Here is a 21,656-nt window from a genome sequence, read left to right as displayed (position 1 = left end):
GAAGCACGCCCACAATTGATATTATCTATCCTTTGTTGTACTAGAAAAATACTGAACGAGTGTGCGTTCGGAGAGCGGTCCTGCATGTTATCCGTATGCTTCGTATTCCGGGGCGTGCTGCGGCTGCTGCCCTCGATCCCAAACAACAAGCAGTCGATCAAAACCTGTGCTTGCTCTCATCAGATCCAGCCATCGACCCACTAAAGTCCCACTTGTCGCAATCAAGATCCAAATCAACGTTGCGCCCCAACCTGCAGCCATTCCAAAGACTTGTGGACACCATCTTGACTCTCGGTGGCCTTTAAACGCAACTTCACACCTTCATGGCTGCACAAGAGCTTAAGACAGAGCAGGAGATAGTAAATAAGTTTCAGCAGCTCTTGGAAGAGCGCAATGCCCTCTCCACGGCTGCCATCGAGCGGCGGTCAGAGGTGGCCGAGCACGAGCTCGTCGTCAAGACCCTCGAGCCCCTGGATGCCAGCCGCAAGTGCTTCAAGCTGCTAGGGGACATCCTCGTCGAGCGGACGGTGGGCGAGGTGCTCCCCACCGTGAATGAGAACAAGAACAACCTCCTATCGGTGAGTTGGGTGGCGTGTTCTGTGGATGCTGGGGTGAAGAGATTGTTGAAGCACGGACGACCAGCGTCATTCCACCATTCACCCAATGCACGCAGCTGGTGAGGACGTACGAGCAGCAGCTAGAGGCCAAGCAGGCCGAGGTGCTGGCCTTCCAAGACAAGTACAAGATTCGCGTCAAGGCAAGGCCTGTTGGATTGGATGTGCGATTGCGCTGCGAGGTCTTCTGCACCTCCGTGCACCAGGGTCAATCCCTTCGAGCACCTTGCCCCCTTGTGCAGGGGGAGGGCGAGAATCAGGCAGCTCCCAAAGCCCAAGCACCAGGCAGCGGGAAGCAGGGAGTCCTCGTCAGCAACTCATGAGGCTCTGGGGTGCCCGAGCTGTGTGCCCAGATGTACAGTCGGCGTCCCACAGCAGAGAGCAGGGAGGGTGCCAGTGCGATGGTGGTTGCGCCAAGGTGGGGCTGCTCACAGCTCTGAATACACGTCCCCTGCTCAAAGGGACAGGAGTTCAGACGTCTTGGCAGCTGCCCCCGTGGCAATGGCCGGTGGCCGGCAGAGAAACAGGATTGCGGCGACGTGGGAGGCGCCGGCGGCATCCTCCCCCGGCCTCAGCACGGAGAGGCCGCCGGGCTGCGCGGCGCTCTCCACCAGCCGCCAGCCGTCGCCGGCAGCCGAGGCGGGCCCCACATCCACCACCAGGAGCCCCGGCCCCGCCTTTGCGCTGCCCATGCCGGCCTGTAGCACGCTGCAGTTGGCCACCCGGAGGCCAGCGGGAGTGCCGGCCTGGGCGAGCGCCGGCCAGAGCGGGAGCGCGACCCAGTCGTGCGCGCTGGACCCCGCGGGCAGGGCCACGGTGGAGAAAAAGTCGCCGCGGCCCTGGGCGCGGGGGCAGGCCCGCAGCGTGGCGGGGGCCGTGGACTCGAAGGCGCCGGCAATGGGCAGCAGGCGGGTGCCCAGGTCCGTGGGCATCAGGTGGAGTGTGCTCAGCCTGGGCAGCTTGGCGGCGGCGGCCTCCTCGGGGGTCGGCTCCTTCTTGGGCTCCAGCAGGCCGCCCAGGGCCTGGCGTGCCGAGGGGGTGACTGCCAGGTCCAGGCCTGATTTCGCCAGGGCGGCAGACTCCACCGGGTCCCGGGTCTCGATGGACTGGGAGGATATCGGGGAAGGGGAAGGGGGAGAGTGAAATTTGCGCCATGGAGGAAGTGAGTTGCAGATTCGTTGTTTGGGACGCATTTCCCATGTTGATCAAAGGTGGGCAGAAGAGGTACAAGGACCTATAGCGACGACAGACGTCGTCACCTGGGCGACGCACCATGGTTTGGCTACATCCCCTCAGCCCAAACTCTCGACAGCCCACAGTAATCCTGCCCCAAGGCACTCACATCGCGGTAGTACTTGAAGGCCAGGCAGTCGGCTGGCGCGTTGCTGAAGCCCTGCTTGTCCCCCTCCCTTCGCACCCACTCCTTAATGGCTCGAGCGAGGACACGGGCGCTCTGTAGGGCCGGGGCAGGATGGGTGTGGGTGGGCTTGCATTGCATGTTGTGTGATTGCTGCCCCCCCGCACACTGGGGCGGGTAGAAAGGTTCGACAAGCGTATAGCACATGCAGCCAATATATGGTGGCAAGCAGGAAACCCAAACAAGCAGCGTCACAGAGGTTCAGAGAAAACTACAGCAGATGACCTTCTCCTGCAACAACCACCAATTCCTGCCTGGTGACAGCATGGACCTCCACTCACTGCCAGCCCCAGCACCAGCTTCGCCGCCCTCCCTACCTGTGCATCCATCTGTCGAGCCTGTATGTATCGGACGGCGGGCAGCCGCTGCTCATGGGTCAGGAACTTGAGCTCTGCCAGGATCTCGTCGCCCCCAGGGACCTCGAACTCCTCCAGATCCGACTTCTTCATGTCCTTGGCGAGCGAGGTGTACACCTGTAAAGAGAGAAATTGTCGGGAAGGGAGTGGACACAGGCCTGTAGTCCCGCTGCATTGCTGGGGCCTGGGTCCCTTTGGAACTCCAACCCCACACTGCAGTCGCCGACGCCTGCACCCACCTCCACCCCTCAGCCAGATGATGCCTGCTAGAACAACCCACCTGCAAAGCGGTGAGCCACAGGTGCTGGCGGCGGCGCTCCACCCCGGCCACCTCCTCCACGGTGGCGGAGTCGTAGCCCAGGGGGACCAGCTGCCCCAGGAACCGTGCCAGGGTGGTCCATGCGTCGCTCTCCCTGGACAGGCGCTCCAGCATCACCTCCGCGGGCAGGGAGGGACCGTCGGAGGGGTCTGGCTTGGTGGCTGCGTCCGGGGAGTCTAGGTCCATGAAGCCGGGGGGCGGGCGGAAATCGCGTGTTTGGTTCATGGACAGGGAGGAGGACCCGCCCTGTCTGCTGTTGCCCTGCCCGGGAATGATCAGGCGGGAGGACTGCTGACCGGGGCCCTGATTGAACTGCGCATCCCCTGGTAGTATGAGTCTTTGACGGCCTCCGGGGTTGGTGGCCTGGCAGGAGACGCGCATGGGCCGTCTGGTCCCCAGGGACACAGCTCCGTGTGCAGCGGTCATGATGGGAGCAGTGCCACTGGACAGAGGATATCTCGTCAGGGGGGGGCCGTTTGCTCAGATGGATGTATTTATTCCTATACAATGTGTGCATACATGGGCTCCCATGGCCCCTTGCTGTAGAACATGGGCAATTCGCACTTCGCCACTCCCGAGCTGTGTCGCCGGAGTGGCTAAGGTCTGGCGCGCTGAGATGCGAACATCTTTCCTGGAATTCTTAATTCCTCCCCACCATCGCGCGTTCAAGCTCCAGAGATTCTAGTTCGGAGTTGTACTGTATGCAAGGGACGCTCAGTGGCGCATTCTGAGACGGAAAGTGGCTGTGGCATGGCTGGGCTCGAACGCAGCTTGGGCCTGCGATGTCCTGCCGCGGTCCTTCACAGCAATCACAGCCGTACATGCTCTCAGAGATGGTTTCGGAAAGGCCCCCAGGGCCCTCCTCGCTCCCGCTTCCCGTCCCGGCTTGCGGTGCAGAGCCTGGAGCGCGAGCAGGCCGAGCTCCAGGGCGATGCCCAGCCATCCACCAGCCAGGAGGGCGTGGACAGCAGCACCTCCGAATACTGGCAGGAGCTCATCAGCACTCCCGACAGCGAGCTGTTCGGCTCCAGGGCCCGCTCCGCATCGGATGCAGCGGTGCTGCGCCGGAAGGGGCACCTGAAGGAGCAGGACAAGTTCATCAATTTTCTGCAGGAGATGCACCGAACGCACACGTGCCTTGAGGTGTGCAGGGATTGGAATTGGCGTCTGGGGGTGCTATGCAGAGTGCTTGCGCCCTTGCATGGTCGCCACAAGGTGTTATCGCGCCAAGCACACAATCCTGGACGGCTGCCCATTCAAATCGATTCTCCCCACCACCACAGGTCATGCAGAAGGTGGAGCAGTGGGCTCTGGAGCACCACCGCAGCCCCCGGTCCAGCCGCCTCAAACGCATGGTCCCCAGCCTGGGCAGCTTCTTCACCCCCCTCAGGTGGGAGCAGCATGGTGATGAGCAGGTGCTGAGAAGAAAGAGTGGGTGGCTAGGCCCTTTACAGACCTCGACCAGCAATGCAGAGACTCGTGCACGGCCACCCACAAGTGCCCGACTTGTGTCCTCAGAACACCTCCTGCGGGATGCCACCGCCACCTCCTACCTCTCAAACAAACCTTGTCCTCCACCTCACCCACCCACCCACCCTGATCCCCTCAGACTGGTAGACGCCTTCATGGAGTATGATGAGTTCTTCGCCCTCTCCCGCCGCCACTTCATCCCCCCCAACTTTGCGGAGCTGCGCCACATTCTAAACATCGCCCAGATCCATGCCTCCGCCACCAGCCTGCGCCTGGTCACCTTTGACGCGGACGGCACGCTGTACGCCGACGGCGCGCACATGCAGCACGACAACGAGATGATTGGGCATGTGATTGACCTCATGCGCGCGGGCGTGCACGTCGCCATCGTCACCGCCGCGGGCTACCCCAACGAGCCGGAGCGCTTCGAGGAGCGCTTCGACGGCCTACTGGCCGCCCTGCGCTACCAGCCCAAGGCGGTGGTCAACAGGTGGGTGGTGAGGGGTGGGCCCCTGTGCTCCTTGCAAGTGGGGTGGCCTGGCGGGTGCTCTGGCAGGATCAGGATCGCTGACAAGTGGGAGTAGCCTCCGCATCCCAGGCGGGCTGGGTCTGGCCAGCCTCAGCGAGCATCCCTTGCGGCTCCATGACAGTCGCTGGGGAACCCCAGCCCTCCCCCCCCAAAGAATCATCCTGCGATCCACGTGCACATCTCTCCCTGCACGATCCAAGCGACCCCCTACATGCCCCCCGCCCCCTTCCCAAAACCCCAGGTTCCACGTGATGGGTGGGGAGTGCAACTACCTGCTGCGCGTGGACCGGGGGCGCCTGGCCTTCGTCCCGGACTCCGAGTGGAAGAGCGAGTTCATGGCCAGCTGGCGCGAAGACGACATCCACGAGCTGCTGGAGACCGCGGAGCGGCTGCTGCTGGAGGGCGCGGAGCGCCTGCGCCTCCCCGTCAGCGTGGTGCGTAAGGAGCGCGCGGTGGGCGTGGTCCCCTCCGCGCCCACCATCTACGAGGTGCTGGAGGAGCTGGCGCTGACCGTGCACGCCGGCCTGCTGGCGGGGCCGACCCCCAACCTCCCCTTCTGCGCCTTCAATGGGGGCAACGATGTCTTCGTGGACGTGGGCAACAAGAGCATCGGGCTGGAGGCGCTGATGCGCTACGTTGGCGTGGGGCCCGCCCAGGCCCTGCACGCCGGGGACCGCTTCACCGACTCGGGGAACGACGTGGCCACGCGCGACTGCTGCTCCATCATCTGGGTAGCCAACCCGGAGGAGACCGACTTCTTCATCAAGATCCTGCTGGCAGACATCGAGAAGCGGGAGGGGAGGTGGGGGAATGGGGGACCGCCCGCGTCCGCACAGTGAGGGAGACGGGTGATGCCATCTCCTGGCCACGATCCTCTTCCAGGTGCCAAAACCCTCCATCCTTCCTAAAACTCATGCTGCGATGCGCCCTGTCCTTGCTGCTCCCCCTTTTGCCCCCCCCCCCTCTTGCCCACCCCTCTGCTGAGCGGTATTGTTGCACGTCTGTCCTGTGATGACGTTTTAAGCCAGAAGGTATGACCGAGCAGAAACAGGGACGTGAGTGTCTTGCTGATGGTCATCTCGAGTTACACAAAACATATACATGTGGTTGCTTTTGGCAAAGGGACACGTGGGTTTACACTTCCGGGCTGATGAACTCTCTGCTCGTACATTGTGCAGCACACCCACAACAGCTGCTCTACATGATCTGCCAGGGGTTGTTCTTGGGCAGGGGAATGTACACTGCCTTTGTCTGTGGGATCAGCGAGGATGGTGCTGGGGGCGTCAAGAACGAGGTGTGCTGTCTCTGCTTTGCGGGTCATCTCAACGACTACACAGCCTCATTGGCAAACCTCCTCATCCCTCACCTGGGTGTAATGCTCCAGCACCTCCTTGCCGTGTTCACGCCCCAAGCCAGACTCCTTGTAGCCACCAAAGGGCACCGCCGCATCCAGAACATGGTGTGTGTTCACCTGAAGAATGGGCACGGAAAGGCTGAAACATCCAGTGGTGTGTACGGCGCGGGTGGCTTAGCTTGTCTGGGCTCCACTCTCAGAATAAATCTGTCGCAAGTACTACGCCATACCACAACTTGATATGCCTGGCCAATCCTTCATCTATGCATGCTCCTATGTGCAACCTTCGCTTTTGCTCCTTTTCCTAAACCTTATCTTGTCGATGCCCAGGTTCCCGGCTCAGAACTCACCCACACGGTGCCGGCCTTCAGAGTGCGGCTGGCAAGCTGCATGGTCTCGATATCCTTGGTCCACACCGCCGACGCCAGGCCATAGTTGGTGTCGTTCGCGCGCCGAAGACCCTCCTCCAGTGTCTTGTACTTGAAGATGATCTGGTGTGGGGGAGATAAAGATGTTGGTTGGTGAGAGTCTGGAGGAAATGAGTGCCATGCAGTGCAAAGCAGTAAAGACACTCAATGCAGGATGATGTTCTCACCCAACATCCCAGCCGTCAATGGCTAGCAACAACTTCTGACCTTCTCCTCGCCGTCACCACCCCTACCATTCCCAGTACCCAGCTTGGACTCCGCAGAACTCCCCCCACCCTACACACACACACACCTGGACGGGGCCAAAGATCTCATCCCGCGCAATGTCCATGTCGTCCTGGACATCCACAAACACGGTGGGCTGCAGGAAGTACCCCTCCTCGCCCAGCCGCTCCCCACCCGCCACCAGCTTGGCGCCCTGCTTTTTCCCGCTCTCGATCAGCTCCAGCACCTTGTCCATCTGCTGCTCCGAGATCATCGGCCCGTGCTTGACGTCCGGGTCAAAGGGGTCCCCGGTCTTGCGGCCCTTGGCCAGCTCGATGCTGCGCGCGCAGAATTCGTCGTAGACGCGCTCGTCCACAAACACACGCGCCCCGCACTCGCAGGCCTGACCCGCATTGAAGAACAGGGCCTCGTGTGCGCCCAGCGCGGCGGCCTCCAGATCGGCGGTGTCGGTGACGATGACGGGGGAGTTGCCGCCCAGCTCCAGGGTCACAGGCTTGAGGTTGCCCGTGGCCGTGCCGCCGATGATCTTGCCGATCTTGGTGCTCCCCGTGAAGGCCACCTTGTCAATGCCCGGGTGGTTGCAGATGGCGTCCCCGATGTCAGAACCCTTCCCCGTCAGCACGTTGAGCACGCCGGGGGGCAGACCCGCCTCCAGCGCCAGCTCGGCGATGCGCAGGCCCGTCATGGGCGTGTGCTGGCTGACCTTGAGCACCACGGTGCAGCCGACAGCCAGGGCGGGGGCCAGCTTCCAGGCAGCCATCAGGGCCGGGAAGTTCCAGGGCAGGATCTGGCCCACCACGCCGATGGGCTCGCGCAGGGTGTAGGCGGTGAAGCCCTTGCCTGTGACCCCGGCGGAGCCCACGGGGATGGTGGCGCCCTCGATCTTATCCGCGAACCCCGCAAAGTAGCGGAAGTGGTAGATGGTCTCCGGGATGTCCACCGTGGAACTCTGTTGGGTGTGTGTGTGGGGGGGGTAGCCTTGGCGACTAGACGTCGGGTGGCAGGCACTCTGATCCAAGCATCACGGGCCTGAAGCGCTACAGCAGTCATCTAACAGATCCCAGCTCCCACCTGGCTGTAGGTCTTGCCGTTGTCTAGCGTCTCGAGCAGGGCCAGCTCCTCTGCATTCTCCTGTAGGCGGAGGGATGAGATGATTGTGAGGAGGCAAGGCCCAACTTGTGTAAATTCCTCAGACCAACCAAGATCGGCCCCACCCGCCACCAGCTTGGCGCCCTGCTTTTTCCCGCTCTCGATCAGCTCCAGCACCTTGTCCATCTGCTGCTCCGAGATCATCGGCCCGTGCTTGACGTCCGGGTCAAAGGGGTCCCCGGTCTTGCGGCCCTTGGCCAGCTCGATGCTGCGCGCGCAGAATTCGTCGTAGACGCGCTCGTCCACAAACACACGCGCCCCGCACTCGCAGGCCTGACCCGCATTGAAGAACAGGGCCTCGTGTGCGCCCAGCGCGGCGGCCTCCAGATCGGCGGTGTCGGTGACGATGACGGGGGAGTTGCCGCCCAGCTCCAGGGTCACAGGCTTGAGGTTGCCCGTGGCCGTGCCGCCGATGATCTTGCCGATCTTGGTGCTCCCCGTGAAGGCCACCTTGTCAATGCCCGGGTGGTTGCAGATGGCGTCCCCGATGTCAGAACCCTTCCCCGTCAGCACGTTGAGCACGCCGGGGGGCAGACCCGCCTCCAGCGCCAGCTCGGCGATGCGCAGGCCCGTCATGGGCGTGTGCTGGCTGACCTTGAGCACCACGGTGCAGCCGACAGCCAGGGCGGGGGCCAGCTTCCAGGCAGCCATCAGGGCCGGGAAGTTCCAGGGCAGGATCTGGCCCACCACGCCGATGGGCTCGCGCAGGGTGTAGGCGGTGAAGCCCTTGCCTGTGACCCCGGCGGAGCCCACGGGGATGGTGGCGCCCTCGATCTTATCCGCGAACCCCGCAAAGTAGCGGAAGTGGTAGATGGTCTCCGGGATGTCCACCGTGGAACTCTGTTGGGTGTGTGTGTGGGGGGGTAGCCTTGGCGACTAGACGTCGGGTGGCAGGCACTCTGATCCAAGCATCACGGGCCTGAAGCGCCTAAGCAGTCATCTAACAGATCCCAGCTCCCACCTGGCTGTAGGTCTTGCCGTTGTCTAGCGTCTCGAGCAGGGCCAGCTCCTCTGCATTCTCCTGTAGGCGGAGGGATGAGATGATTGTGAGGAGGCAAGGCCCAACTTGTGTAAATTCCTCAGACCAACCAAGATCGGTGCAGATCTACACGCCATTTCATCTGGCAGCAGTCATGAGCAAAGCGGATCCCTGGGCACCTCCAGCAGGTCTGCCAGCTTGAAAAGGATGCCGGCGCGCTCCCGCCCACTCATACGGGGCCAGGGACCCTCATCAAAGGCCTTGCGTGCTGCATCGACCGCCCTGTCGACGTCCTTGGGCTTTGCCATGGCGATCTCCAGCAGGGCGTTGCCATTGCGGGGGTCCACAGACGTGAAGGTCTCTCCACCAGCAGCATCCACGAACTTGCCGTCGATCAGAAGCTGCACAAGGGCATTCAACGGAGGGGTGACTGCATGCTGTGTACGAGCACAAGTTCAGGATGGAAGTCTGACAATAAAGTAAACTATGATGAAGCCTACAGTTCATATCCAGATAGGACCGTTTCAGACTCCCAACCACACTGTTCTTACCTTGGGTTGAACCTTGGACACAAATCCCAGAGCCCTCTCCCCGAGCCTGGTTTTGTGGTGGAGAGGGTGCGATGAGAAAAGGTGAGCAACTTTCGGCGCCACCCATCTTCAAACCTCGTGTTACCTCGTAGCTCCAAAGATCGAAGCATACCCAATCTAAAAAGCCATTGAAGTGGGCTCAGAACTCACTTATTGTTTGCCTTTGACGGTTTGGGTGGTGCCGCAACCGCCTTGACCAGCAGGCTTCTCCGATTGCAACCCTGTCGACCATGTGGAATTGTCCGCGCAAAGAGGCTTTGGGCTACCATTCTGCTTAATGAAGTCGCTTAATACTCGTTCAAACCTTTCAGAAATGATTATGCCTTGTTTTTCCGCCTGCACAAGGTTGAGCATGGTTTTTGGACAGTGGTGGACGCCGTCCGGACCGTCGATAGCAGCTGAGTCGAAGCTCATTGAGTAATGTCCGAATCTCAACTTCTGCGCCGCCTCTCGCACAACGATGGGTGCATGTTAATGTAGTTTAAGCATGTGCGTCTTACCCTAGAGCTGCGAGCGGATCAACTTTGCTGCCTTAGTGCGAGGCTCCACCAAATCAAGCAGTGATCGACGAAGCCGACTGATTCTTAACCAGCCGCCCGGCTAACGACTTGCTGCACACATCCCCAACAACCAGCAGCGGCACATGGACACACCGGTGCTTTGATGTTCTCTTCCTACATTTGATGATTACTTCGCCGATCAGTTATGCAATTTGAGACACCGAAACCCTGCATGATTGTCAACACTGGCAAACCCTCCTGATGTTCCAGGTGGAGAGCTTACTCAGTCCACCCTCCCTCTCTGACCCAGCTTGTCCGTCCGCACCCAGCACCGCCATGCCCTGGACCAATGTATCCAGGCTCACCCTCTACGATCTTGCACCGAATCACCGATGATCTCCTCCAGTTCCGTTGTCTTTCCTGCGACCTTGTCGACCTCTGAAACAGTACATGTGCTCGTTGCCAGCACGAAATAATTGCAGTGTTGGTGGTGTCAGTATAGGAAAGGGATGATGCGCCATCGGACCAGCTTGCAGTACTTGTCCCAGTCCTTGCCATACTTGAGCCTACATGCGTGGTCGTCCCGCATCGCTCGGTGCACTGCAATTGGGATGCTTGAGGGGGTCATGCGGTGATGATCCAAATTCACACACGTTATTTGGCAATGCGGAGGCCAATTCACCATGGTGACAGCGTGCACTCCCCTGGCACTCGCTTGCCCCTGACACTGCTCTCTGATCCCCACCCATCACCCCTTCATAGCTCTCTCCCCTCACCCAGCAGCGCCGCAAAGTAGATTACGTAGTAGTAGGGCACCAGCCCTGCCGCACTCCCAGTGGGCAGGCACCAGGCCCAAGCCATGAGCCAGTCCCCCAGGTAGTTGGGATGCCGGGACAGGCCCCACCACCCCGAGGTCAAGAGGCGCGTGCCCCGCTCCGTGGGCAGGCTGGAGAGGTGCGCCACGCTGGCGTGCCCTGGGTCGCGCCGGAACTGGTCCTTCTGGCTGTTGGAGCCGCGGAAGGTGGCGTACCCCAGCCCCTTCAGCGCGATCAGGCCTGCGATGCTCAGCGCGCCCAGCATGGGCCCGCGGCTGACCAGGAGGCGCGCCTGGAGGCTGTAGGTGAAGGGGACCAGCGAGGTGTCGCCAAAGGCCAACATGAAGCCAAAGCCGTCCGACACAATGTCCATGGTGGTAAGGATGGCGGGTTCGTGGTACAGGGCGTCCCAGACATACAGGCCCTGCAGAGTGGCAGAAAGTTGGAATGAGATATTGTGGACGGGGGCTATGGGAGGGTGCAGGGAGGTCAGGGCCTGGGGTCCTGCATGAAGCACACAGTAATGCTGCATTGAAGCTTATTTTTCAGACAGGTACACTCCATGTATTTGCATACTACCCTGAAGAACTCTGTTCAAGCTCAGCTTAAATTCGCCAGGACAGACCTGGAACGCGCAGACGAGGGCCATGGGCACGGACACAGACCCCTGCTCCTGCAGCTGCTTGTGTGCGCAGGCCAGATCGATGACCAGCCACCCGATCAGCCCTGTGGGCAATCACGGACATTGGTGGAGGAGACTTGAGTGTCAGTGACGATGTGCTTGATGTTCATCCCGGGGGTTGGGGTGGATGCAGACAGCCCCACATCCCTGCTACATCTACCAAACAACAGGGGTGCTCCCAGACACACACGCACCCGGGATGAGCTCGCAGAACTCCTTGAGGTCGAGGCTCCCGATCCGGGGGTTCAGCTCGCGGCCAATGAAGAAGTCATAGATGTGGTACCCAGTGTCCCCCCCCGCGGCCAGCAGGGGCGGCCGCTCCCGCCACGGGCTGTGGGAGGCCGCAAATAGGGCCACCGAGCCCAGCACGCTCACGATCAGGCTGGCAGTGAACAGGGGGAGGTAGTTGTCGTACACCCAGCCCAGGTTCAGCACGTCGGTGGCGAAGCCCAGGCCAAAGACGAGGGCGAGAGTTACCACCAGGTTCTGCATACCTGCGTACGTGATGTGGCCGAGAAAAGGGGTTGAGCCGGCGAGGCGGGCCGGCTGGGGTCCCACTTGACCCAAATCAACAACAGCACACCATGTCATCACCCCAGTGGCACACCGGTGAACTTGTAGAGGAGGCGCTCGCCATTGGCCAGGGGCACTCCTTGGACGTGCTTGCCAGGCAGTAGGAGGTGCAGTAACACCTGAAACGCAAGCCAGCCTAGGTACACCCCCAGGGCTCGCCAGCTGAAAATTGGTGTGGAGGAGGTGAGGCCGGGGAGGGCCGGATGCTTGAGGCTGAAGCAATACTCAGGCCCGCAGCTAAAGTACAGGAGGTAGCAGACGACTGGAAGTCCAAGGGTGATGCCTATGGGACCCAGGTACGGACCAAAGAAGTCGAACTCCTGGGCGTGTCGGCCCTGTTGAGTGATCATGGCGTGCGGGGTTGCCCGTCTCTCAGGCCGTGGCCCCACTCTTAGTTATCGCAGAGAGAGGTATTTCACTTGGTTCGAATAGCAATACTGGATCTGGATTGTCTTTTTCGTGACAAAATGCGTCACATTGGCTATGAGCGATCTCGTCGCAGCGCCCGGGCATGGTGCTGCGCTGTGCAAAACGCTACGGATCTCGGACGTAGATAGATTTCCGGGAGTGATCGGCCCCTAGCTCATCAATCACACCAGCATGAGACTCTTGAATCGCCACACAATATTATATTTTCACTAATAGAATCACAGAATAATGTCCTGTCTCTCACTAACACCCACATGCCGCCCGGGGCGACCTGCCCTCCGCTGCTCGCACACGCTGCAGCCACGGTGCCGAGTCATAATGCACACTGGTGAGGAGGATAGGAGCATTATGCTGCCATCTAGACCAAACCTTGCAGCTAGCATGCTCTGCTCATCGTAATGCTGTGTGGAGGAACTGCATGGGGAAGAGCTGCATCTCTGCGCGCATGGACGTCCAGCATGGAGACTATAACCAGCAGAAGAGTTCCCAATCTTCCCCCCATCACCCACCACACGTACAGATATCCGCCCCTTCGTTATCCAAGTGGAATCGACCACTCTGTCCATCCCACTAGAGGAAGCGGAAGCACGGCAACTGGCCGTAGGTCTCAACAATGTTCTCAAAACGTTTCAGGAGAAGCAGACCGCTGAGCGACCCAAGCGCTGGGACAGCATGAGCGTGACTTTGGAAGGTAATCGGGTTTGGGTTGATCATATATGATGGCTTTTTCAATGTTCTTGAGTGCTGGGCCTGTAGGCATGGGTTGGACGGTCATGCCAGACGCAGCAGTTGCGGCTCGTGTCCTCAGCTGCCATCCAAGCTTCGAAAACACCGAACAGCACCTCTGCACCATCTTTGCAGGTGGGAGCTCTGATTCCAGGCAGTCGCTTCAGGCGATGTGCAATCCCAATGCCCATGCCACCGCCTTTGAGGCTCGAGTGTGGCTATCTGTCAAGACAGGGGGCATGTCGGTGGCGACTGAGGCCAAGCTGAGTGCCTTCAGGGCCGCGCTGGAGGCTTATTTTGAGCAGTTGCGCACCTCCAAGACTGTTGCTTGATATGCTGTGATGGTGAGGATGGACATGGGCATCCCAGATATCAATTTTAGGACACTCTGCTTTGTTGGAACGCCGGGTCGCACTGAGGAAAGGACGGAAGTTGCATGGAACTGAGGGCACGTAGCTAATACATGTCATTGATGACAAAACGCCAAGGCGACCCACTCTTCTGTACCAACTCGAGAAATATTATTTCCAAAGCTATCTGGCATCTGAGGTAAGCATGACACAGACACTGACCAGCATGATAGCTCGGCCGGTCGCGCCCGGGTCGAGCATCACTCATCACAGCGGGGCATGGAGCTCACGACTCGCTCCCATGAGCACGCGACAACCCTTTACTACAAGAACCAGGGTGCGTGGGGCCATGAGCATGCCTCTGTGGTCGAGTGCTGTCTGTGTCCCATGCTCGACGTCGTCATGATCCCATTTACTCTTCACCTCCACTGCAGGCCGCTGTCAAGACGGCGGAGGCCAGCGCCTCTTCCTCCACGGACAGTGAGGAGGAAGAGCTCAAGCCGCAGCCCGTAGACCAGGCTAAGGACAAGCTGTACATAGGGTTCCCAAAGGGTGAGTAGCCTGCTGTGCAAGTGTTCTTCTCCCATGCAGGACAGGTGCCCACTGAGTCTGGTCCACGGTGTCACCACTCCCTCCCAAACCCAAACTCACTCGCAACCTCAACCCCCCAATCCCCCTCGGCAGGCGACTACAAGCCCCGGCGGGGGCGAACGGGTCGCATCGTGGTGGATGACCCGAGCCTCTACCCCGACCGTGACGCGCTGGGCATCGGGGGCTGGGCGGGCGGCGAAGTGGGCCTCCGCGCTTTCCTGGAGCGCTCCGGCGACGTCGCGCGGTATGAGGACGCACCGCTGGAGACGCCGCTGGCCGCCTCCCCGCCCCGCCCCGCCCAGGACCCCTTTGCCGGGAACGACCGCATCTACGTCGGCCGCGGGCGCTGGATCACCGCCGACGCGCGCAAGTTTCCCTACCGCGACGCGTTCTCCGGCGGCTTCGCCGGCGGCGAGCTGGGCGTCCGCACCTTCCTGGAGCGCGGCGACGTGCCCATCGGCCCGCCTGGGCCGCGCCGGCCCTCGGCCCTGACCATCGCCAGCACCGTGGCCGCCGCGGGCACAGTCAGCGCGCTGCTGATCACCGACGCTGAGGAGGTGCTGCCGGGCGCGCTGCGCACCGTGGCCGTCCCCCTGCGGGCGGGGGTGACGGGCCTGACCACGCTGGACGACGGCACCAAGCACGCCCTCCAGGTGGGGAGGGGGAGTTTTTCGGGAAGAAGGATTGAGAAGGGCATGGAGGGGTGCCAAATCCTCTTTGAAGGAAGCCTGGCGCTCGCTCCGGCAGCATGCACCGACGGGCAAGATCCCTGTTCTTAGCACACGTCCACCCTCGTGCATGCCACAACACGCGCTGCCCTCCACACCCCAGATCGCGGGAGTGGGCGTGGGCGCCGTCCTGGGCGCCGTAGCCCTGTCCAGACTGGTGTCCACGCTGACTGGGAAGCTGGCAGCGGGACTGCAGCGCGTGGCGGTCACGCTGCTCTTCAGCGCCGCCTTCCTTGCCGCAGCCGGGTATGTCCTGGAGCTGTACTGACCACCTCTCTTCCTGTAACATCGACCGTAGCGAGAAAGGGGGCAAGAGGAGCAAGCATACGAATCAGATGCGAAGCGAGGGGGGGGTAGAAGCAAGGTCGACAGGAAGCATTGCAGCACCTGGAAGGCAGGCAAAGGACTCAGGCCTACTGTCTGTTCTTCGCCCCCAGGCGCCTACTCGTCGCCCTCAAAGTCAGAGTCGTCCTCATCATCCTCGTCCTCTGCTTGTGGGCATGATGGAGGGGTGGGGTGGGAGGCGTGGCAGGTGATCAAGCGACAAATAGGCAGGCAAAGAACCCGTGGTTCTCACGTCCCTCATCGCCATGCATCCCTGAGCGATCGCCATCCCCTAGACACCCAGCATGTTTTGCCATCAATCAAGAATCGCACACCTTCCTCCAGATCCTCTTCCTCTGCAGCCTGGGAGGTGCGTTTCCTCTTGGAAGGTGGTGGGGTGGGGGCGTCCTCCTCGTCCTCATCGCTGTCGAGCAGATCTTCATCAGCCGGCTCTTCCTCCTCCTGTGCCATCGTGCAGGCTGTGATTGGTACGGCGGCAGGGAGCTGCGTGTGCCAAGAGAAGGGGCGCACCAGCAGGTCAGAGTCAACACCAGGCCGACGGCCCGCACTCACGGCATAGTCCTCCTCGTCATCGCTCAGAGGCTCCTTCGCCAGCAGAGCTTCGGTGCCAGGCTCCTCCTGGGGAGAGGAAGGCGACGGGATCTAGATGAGCGAGAGGTGGGTGGGGCGCAGATGCAAGTATGGCACCTGAAAGGGAGCAGGAACTCGAGGAGACAGAGGAGCAACATATCAATCCCCGGTGCCAGCACTGACCTCCTCTTCCTCCTCTTCCTCCTCCTCTGCCTCCTCCTCGTCATCGCCGGCAGGGCCCGCTGCCTCGTCATTCTCCTCATCATCCTCCTGGGTTGATGACACGGCAGGGCGGCATGCAGCAGGGAAACATGGTTGGCTGTGCCGGAGACCTCACAGCACGGGGCTGTGGGGCGTGATTCTCTCGTTGCCACACATCCCCACATGCGAGTACAGCACGAGCCTCGCTCCCCATGCCGGCCCACCCATTTACCTGGTCATCGCCAGCAGAGCCTCCGCCGGGGGATCCCCCTTCCTCTTCGCCCTCCTCGCCCTCGTCCTCCTGGTGGGTGCAAGACAGGTGATATTACAAGCACCAAACCCGCCCAGCATCCAGTCTGCAGTGTCCTTCACCTCCATGCGGCGCCCCCTCACTGGACCCACGCAATCACACCTCCTCCTCCTCGTCTTCGTCCTCAGGGTCGAACTCCTCCTCAGCCTCCGAGGCTTCCTCCGTCTCGGCGTCCACAGCAGGACCTGGGCGTGGGGGCGACATGGTTGTGATCATGACACAGCCCTGGACATGCTGACCTGCCTCCAATCTGCTGGGATCATGCTCGACGCCCCCTCGGATCAATGACAATGTCCTGCTAGCCACTCACACTCCAGGATGAAGCGATCGTCGCCCAGGACAGGCGCAGCGGCGGGGAGTACAGCCATCATTCTGCTTATATTGACCGCCTGCTGGTTTCAGATATGAAGGATCACGATGATTTGGGGCTCCGCCTAATGCTCAGCGCTGTCTAGCAGCGCAGCAGCTGCACTGTTCAAACCGTGGAGGGCACGGGAGTGCGTCTTTATGAAGACGGTGGGGACACAGCTGTGGTCGTCAAACTTATTGTCTCTCCCGAGGATGGTCCGCGAGGGACATTGGGGCTGGGGTCCGCATGCGGGTGTGGAGTGTCGCACTTCGAAGGAGGGCTCCCGCCATGCAAACCTTCTCACACCAGGGAATGCTCGCAACTCCCATCCACGCAGACAGGCACTCGACAGAGGTTTGTGTGGCATCCTGTCATATCCTGAGCATTGGTGAAGGGCATCGCCTGTCATTTCCTCAATCATCTGACGAACGGCCAATAGCCCCGCTTGTGTGGCTGCCCCATGGAGGCTGTGGAGGACCGACGAAAACGCCTGAAGGCAATATCCAGCAGTGCCAATGATACTTCAGATGCCAGTGATGCGCCTAAGGGCCCACTGATCAACCCATTAGCCGACGTCAAGACCAAGAACCCCGCTTCAAGCTCAGCAGGCTTTTCCTTTTACAGGTCTGCATGGTATAGTCAACTGCTCCTCCTGACTCGACTATATTCCTCTTCCCTCTCAGACACCACTCTGATCCCCAAACTGCACAGCAATCCTCTGGGGGCCTCCTCGAGCTCAAGACCAGTGCTGCACCAGCACCTACCCTTACCCCCGGCCTGCCTGGCCACTTCACCATGGCCCCCTCCACCCGGCATGGCGCAGCCCCGACCTCCCCCACCAACCACGCAGCCCCAACCTCCACCACCTCCCGGGATGGCACAGCCAGTCCCCGCCTTCCGTCCACACCAGGTCGTGCCAGGGACCGCTTGGAGACCTGGTCTGCCAGGGCCCCAAGTCTATGGGACCCCGCCTCCAGGGGCCCCACCACGGCCACCACTGGGGCAACCCCAACCTCCTCCGCCGCAGCACCAGCAGAACTGGAGGGAAAGGGGACCAGGAAGGGGGAGAGGCCGCGGAGGAGGCGGTCGGGGGAGAGGAGGTCGGAATGGACCTGCCCACTCAGGTATAGTTTTGTGTTAATAGTGGTGGGTGTTGGATCTCATTCGCCAGAGCACAGGTCATCAGTGTCTTTGTTTGATCTGCATGGGGCGCTCGGGTCGAGGATGGCTGTGCTGCTCAGCCACCATCCACGTGACTTTCCCAGGCCCTCCAGATGGGAGCTTGTACGTTAGCCCAAGTATGCTGGAGGACCCCTGGCGTTTCCTGGTGTAGGCATGAGAAGGTATGCACTCTGGACCGAGAAAATGTCATGCATTCGGTTGAGCCGTGGTCAGGGCACCTCCCTGATCTCTGCTCCACATCATGTAAAACATGCGCCCAGCCTTGGTGGATAAGGGCGAGGACGCGCGAAAGGCCTCCGGGCCAGCAATTTCAGCATAAGCGACTGGCAGTGGACCTCGAGTTCCTCCACAGAGCCTTCGAATATCTCTTTATACAGCTTCAATTGTTAGAACAACGACAGGCCGGACATGCAGTGCGCTTTCGTGGCTCCAACCCTGGTGGTGAGCCCCTCCTGCGCCCGGCAATGCACGATCACGGCAGCAACACGGCCGCAGTTCAAGTCGACGAAGTGAGTTGCGGATTTCAGGCTGCTGGGACATCTTCCAGTGCATAAACTTGAGGACTATGGTGCAGACCAGGGTCGTGCTTATCCCCCCCATGCAGGAAGCACACGCACAGGAGGCCTAAGAAGAGCAACCTGAGCGATAGGAAGCATGGCCCGGCAGTTTACCCACCCCTTCCCACGCCACCCCCCGAGTACATCGTCCTATCGGCCAAGGTAGTGAAGATTAGATAAAGGGCTGGGGTCTGCGGGTCGGCAAGCCCGAGTTGATGCCATGACGCGGTTGTGATGCCTGGACATAAACGTTGAAGGAGATCTTCGAAACTCACTCTCACACACAAATGGTCATAATTGTTTCCCTGTACAGGACGATGAGTCATCGTGATCACTTGTGGTCGTAGGGCCCCAGATTTTGACACACTGTGGGCGCAATCAGTGGGCTGGAGGCGGCTGATGTTCTTGCTGCCTTGCAGCCTTGGCCCTCTTGACACGACACAGACATTGTTGTGAGCGCTGTCTGCTTCATCCAGTATCCTCTACGAAAGCGGCGCTCCAGTACATGTCAGCTGAGCTTATGTCTCGTGCCTTGCTTGACCTGCTTGGGCTTGCTTACAGGTGCAAGGATTTGCACCCGGCATCTGTCACAATTCAATACATCAAGTCCATGGCCCTTCAAGAACCAGAGTACAATTAGCACTTATACATGACAGTTGATCACTGGCCTTGTCTCCTAATACTCTTAAGAGGCCGTTTGAGGAAGTGCAGATGGAGCCACTCCCCACACCATTCAGGATGTGCAACTCCCAACACACTCTACCGCGTGCATGGGGCTCAAGAGACCATTGAGCGGTTTGTAGTTGTCACTGGCAGGTACTGATGTGAGTGTGGATCCACGGGGACCTCCGCCTGCGACCATGATCCCTTCAACGAATCTCATGCATTGCATACTTTTCAAGTTGATGGTGAAGCGTACACTTTGGTACAAGACTGCAGCTCCTTGCACCCTGATGCAGCATGTAGCCATCCCATGCCCTCAGCAGATCACCAACCAACCTTGTAGTTGAATGTGGGACCATGGTATGCAGCTGAAGGGTCCCACGGCGTTCTTGATACCTTGCGGTGGGCGTGATTCTCCTGCCCCCGAACGAAAAATAAACAACACACGCCCCCATCGCTGCCCAGTCCCTCGTCCACACCTATTCCTTTCCCATGCTACGATGATATGCGATTGCAGCAGACAGCCCCCTGCACCATTTCCTTGCTGACGATGTCCCCGCAAAGATATAGATCAGCGCCGCACGGGCGACTCCGATGTGCCAATGGCAGCCCGGGGGAGGCAGCAGCTTGCGTGATCCTCGAGCACATGGGAAGCAATATTCAGCCAGAGGTTAGCTACTGCTTGATGGTGCATAATGTGCAGTGTCAATTCCTGAGCTGTTGTCTAGTTTCTGGACAGTGACGATGACAGCCATTGCCACAGCCTGCCTCTCCGACGATATTACACACTCAATCCATGTTGCAGGCAGCCCATGATGCCAGCATCCGCATCCTCCCCTGCCCCCTGCCTCCCAACTCCTGGCAAGCGCTGTCAGAGGCAGTCGCAGCGGAGCAGTGCAAGGGGGCCGCGCTCCTCGGGCACCTCCACCCTCGACCCCACCGCGCGCCATGCATGGCCCTGCACAGCCACCCACGCTGCCGCCTGCTGGGCAGGGAGGGGCCCGGCCGGCGCTTCGCAGACCGCGCCCTGAACTCCTGGCTGGCGCGTACCTTCCACGCTGTGCACGCCGCGGCGCCGCAGCCCGTGGTCCTCGGGCCCCACGGTCTGCACCACGCCCACCTCTTCCGCGCGCATGCTGCCGGGCAGGGCCTGGGCCTGCTCTTCCACGCCGCAGAGTATCCTGCCTACTGCGAGCAGGGGTTCCCCGTCCACCTGGGGTACTGCCAGGCGGGCAGCACCTTGCAGTACAGCCCAGACACCATGGCCTGGCGCAACTTTGTCTGGTGGGCGGGCGGGAAGTGAGGGGATTGGAGCTGGGGTAGGGGCGCTGGGAGGAGGGGGGCAGGCCTCCTCGACAGCAGACCAGACCCCTGTTGACCGTGGGAAGGCCATCAATGCCAAACATGACTGCTCAGTACCGTGAGTGGGGATGCGCTGCAGAACCGACAGCCTCTCTGTTGACATTCAAAGTACGCAAAAGCCCCGTCCCCTGCCCGCCATGCCTGCCCAGGTACGGGGGCTCACTGGCGGCGCTGGACACGGGGCCATCGTCGCCACTCAACCAGCGCCTGGTGTACCCCGGCTTGGAGGCGCTCGGTACGGTGTACGAGGGTAGCTTTGGCGACTGGCTGGCCGATGTGTACTACATATCTTGGTGGGCAGAGAGACGGCGCCAGCAGCGCATCCTTGTGTCTCTGCCCGGCATTCCCCATGCCCCTGCCCGCCGGCGGCGTCCTGAGCTCGGGTGACAAGGGGGGTGATCCTTGGTCGGGACAAGGGGGATCGTGTGGCATCGAAAGTGGATACAGGGGACTTCCCCTACGACGCTGCAGCCTCAAGGAGCCCTCCTGGATGTATTTTCTGCGTCGAATCACTTATACATGGGCAAAAGCACAAAAACAGTTCGTCACGGGGACTTCCCACGTGGTCACCCACCGCAGTACTATTCCCGCCCAATCCAGCTTAATTACCGAGGTCTAATGGGATCGGATGTGTTCTGGATGGTATGAACGAACCATGCGAGAGAGCGCATTCCATATGTATATCTCACCTGTTTAAGCACCTTGAAATAGGGCGCTGACGTTGAAGCTGCCAGACAAGACGAGACCGCGGTGTTGAATTCCTGAGACCAGGCACGCACGCATTCGGCTGTCTTTCTGAACGGTGTAACGCGAGCTGTTGTCGTCGCTCAGACACACCTCTGGACTGAGCAAGGAGGACTACAGACCGCCCGACCCAGAGTGGGTGCACTCCGCGGTAAGGTCGAGGCCATGCTGGCCTCCAGGCCCCGCTGCGGAGCCTCCCGGAAGCCTCTCACCCTGCTACTCGCGGGATTGGTCCTGCTGTGGCTGTGCTGGGCCCACCTGTCGGCCGTGACGAGCGTTGCGTACGCATACGGGTGGTGGGCCCTGGGGCCGGCCATCCCCGTCATGTCCATGGAGGCCCCCAAGAACGCCACCCTGGTGCCCAAGATCATTCACCAGACCTGGAAGGACAAGGACATCCCCGAGAAGTGGCGGGCGGCCCAGAAGTCCTGTATCGACCTGCACCCCGACTTTGAATATCGGTTATGGACGGACGAGGAGTCCCTCCGCTTCATCGAGGTGAGCCGGGGGTGGGGGTGCACTGGGGGGGGGGGGGGATTCAATTTTCGG

At 60.7% G+C, this 21,656-nt stretch overlaps 9 protein-coding genes across 9 annotated transcripts in view; 5 read left to right on the top strand and 4 right to left on the bottom strand.

Annotated features, from left to right (window-relative positions):
- Positions 1-323: 323 nt before the first annotated feature.
- On the top strand, positions 324-937 carry F751_2898 (Prefoldin subunit 2; the record flags this gene model as incomplete). The annotated part of the gene is made up of 3 exons (XM_011398211.1): positions 324-578; positions 674-751; positions 857-937. 3 exons carry the CDS (start codon positions 324-326, stop codon positions 935-937), a joined length of 414 nt encoding a protein of 137 aa, XP_011396513.1.
- Positions 938-1,069: 132 nt separating this feature from the next.
- Positions 1,070-2,931, bottom strand: F751_2897 (hypothetical protein; the record flags this gene model as incomplete). Its single annotated transcript, XM_011398210.1, has 4 exons — positions 1,070-1,720; positions 1,957-2,067; positions 2,349-2,504; positions 2,668-2,931. The coding sequence occupies 4 exons, from the start codon at positions 2,929-2,931 to the stop codon at positions 1,070-1,072; spliced, it is 1,182 nt and encodes a 393-aa protein (XP_011396512.1).
- A 304-nt stretch (positions 2,932-3,235) lies between these two features.
- Positions 3,236-5,544, top strand: F751_2896 (IMP-specific 5'-nucleotidase 1; the record flags this gene model as incomplete). Its single annotated transcript, XM_011398209.1, has 5 exons — positions 3,236-3,307; positions 3,604-3,849; positions 3,990-4,096; positions 4,316-4,666; positions 4,947-5,544. The coding sequence occupies 5 exons, from the start codon at positions 3,236-3,238 to the stop codon at positions 5,542-5,544; spliced, it is 1,374 nt and encodes a 457-aa protein (XP_011396511.1).
- A 358-nt stretch (positions 5,545-5,902) lies between these two features.
- F751_2895 (Aldehyde dehydrogenase X, mitochondrial) lies at positions 5,903-9,148 on the bottom strand (the record flags this gene model as incomplete). The annotated part of the gene is made up of 8 exons (XM_011398208.1): positions 5,903-5,956; positions 6,072-6,176; positions 6,410-6,550; positions 6,780-7,661; positions 7,784-7,843; positions 7,934-8,701; positions 8,823-8,882; positions 9,020-9,148. 8 exons carry the CDS (start codon positions 9,146-9,148, stop codon positions 5,903-5,905), a joined length of 2,199 nt encoding a protein of 732 aa, XP_011396510.1.
- A 1,275-nt stretch (positions 9,149-10,423) lies between these two features.
- Positions 10,424-12,350, bottom strand: F751_2894 (Delta(14)-sterol reductase; the record flags this gene model as incomplete). Its single annotated transcript, XM_011398207.1, has 5 exons — positions 10,424-10,530; positions 10,707-11,169; positions 11,371-11,471; positions 11,622-11,921; positions 12,035-12,350. The coding sequence occupies 5 exons, from the start codon at positions 12,348-12,350 to the stop codon at positions 10,424-10,426; spliced, it is 1,287 nt and encodes a 428-aa protein (XP_011396509.1).
- Positions 12,351-13,325: 975 nt separating this feature from the next.
- On the top strand, positions 13,326-15,092 carry F751_2893 (hypothetical protein; the record flags this gene model as incomplete). Its single annotated transcript, XM_011398206.1, has 4 exons — positions 13,326-13,478; positions 13,940-14,057; positions 14,190-14,749; positions 14,928-15,092. The coding sequence occupies 4 exons, from the start codon at positions 13,326-13,328 to the stop codon at positions 15,090-15,092; spliced, it is 996 nt and encodes a 331-aa protein (XP_011396508.1).
- A 173-nt stretch (positions 15,093-15,265) lies between these two features.
- F751_2892 (hypothetical protein) lies at positions 15,266-16,621 on the bottom strand (the record flags this gene model as incomplete). The annotated part of the gene is made up of 4 exons (XM_011398205.1): positions 15,266-15,312; positions 15,484-15,787; positions 16,353-16,435; positions 16,561-16,621. 4 exons carry the CDS (start codon positions 16,619-16,621, stop codon positions 15,266-15,268), a joined length of 495 nt encoding a protein of 164 aa, XP_011396507.1.
- Positions 16,622-19,953: 3,332 nt separating this feature from the next.
- F751_2891 (hypothetical protein) lies at positions 19,954-20,750 on the top strand (the record flags this gene model as incomplete). The annotated part of the gene is made up of 2 exons (XM_011398204.1): positions 19,954-20,300; positions 20,513-20,750. 2 exons carry the CDS (start codon positions 19,954-19,956, stop codon positions 20,748-20,750), a joined length of 585 nt encoding a protein of 194 aa, XP_011396506.1.
- A 522-nt stretch (positions 20,751-21,272) lies between these two features.
- F751_2890 (Inositol phosphoceramide mannosyltransferase 2) overlaps positions 21,273-21,656 on the top strand; it is a gene marked incomplete at both ends in the record, with an annotated part of 2,131 nt that continues 1,747 nt past the window's right edge. Inside the window, one exon of the mRNA XM_011398203.1 lies at positions 21,273-21,605. Coding sequence (XP_011396505.1) covers positions 21,273-21,605 — 333 coding nt within the window. The remainder of the gene's footprint in view (positions 21,606-21,656) is intronic.

This window comes from Auxenochlorella protothecoides (genome assembly GCF_000733215.1).
Source record: "Auxenochlorella protothecoides strain 0710 unplaced genomic scaffold scaffold30, whole genome shotgun sequence".
Taxonomy (NCBI): domain Eukaryota; kingdom Viridiplantae; phylum Chlorophyta; class Trebouxiophyceae; order Chlorellales; family Chlorellaceae; genus Auxenochlorella; species Auxenochlorella protothecoides.
The sequence above is the reverse complement of the archived record's forward strand: the minus strand, read 5'-3'. Positions and strand labels throughout refer to the sequence as shown.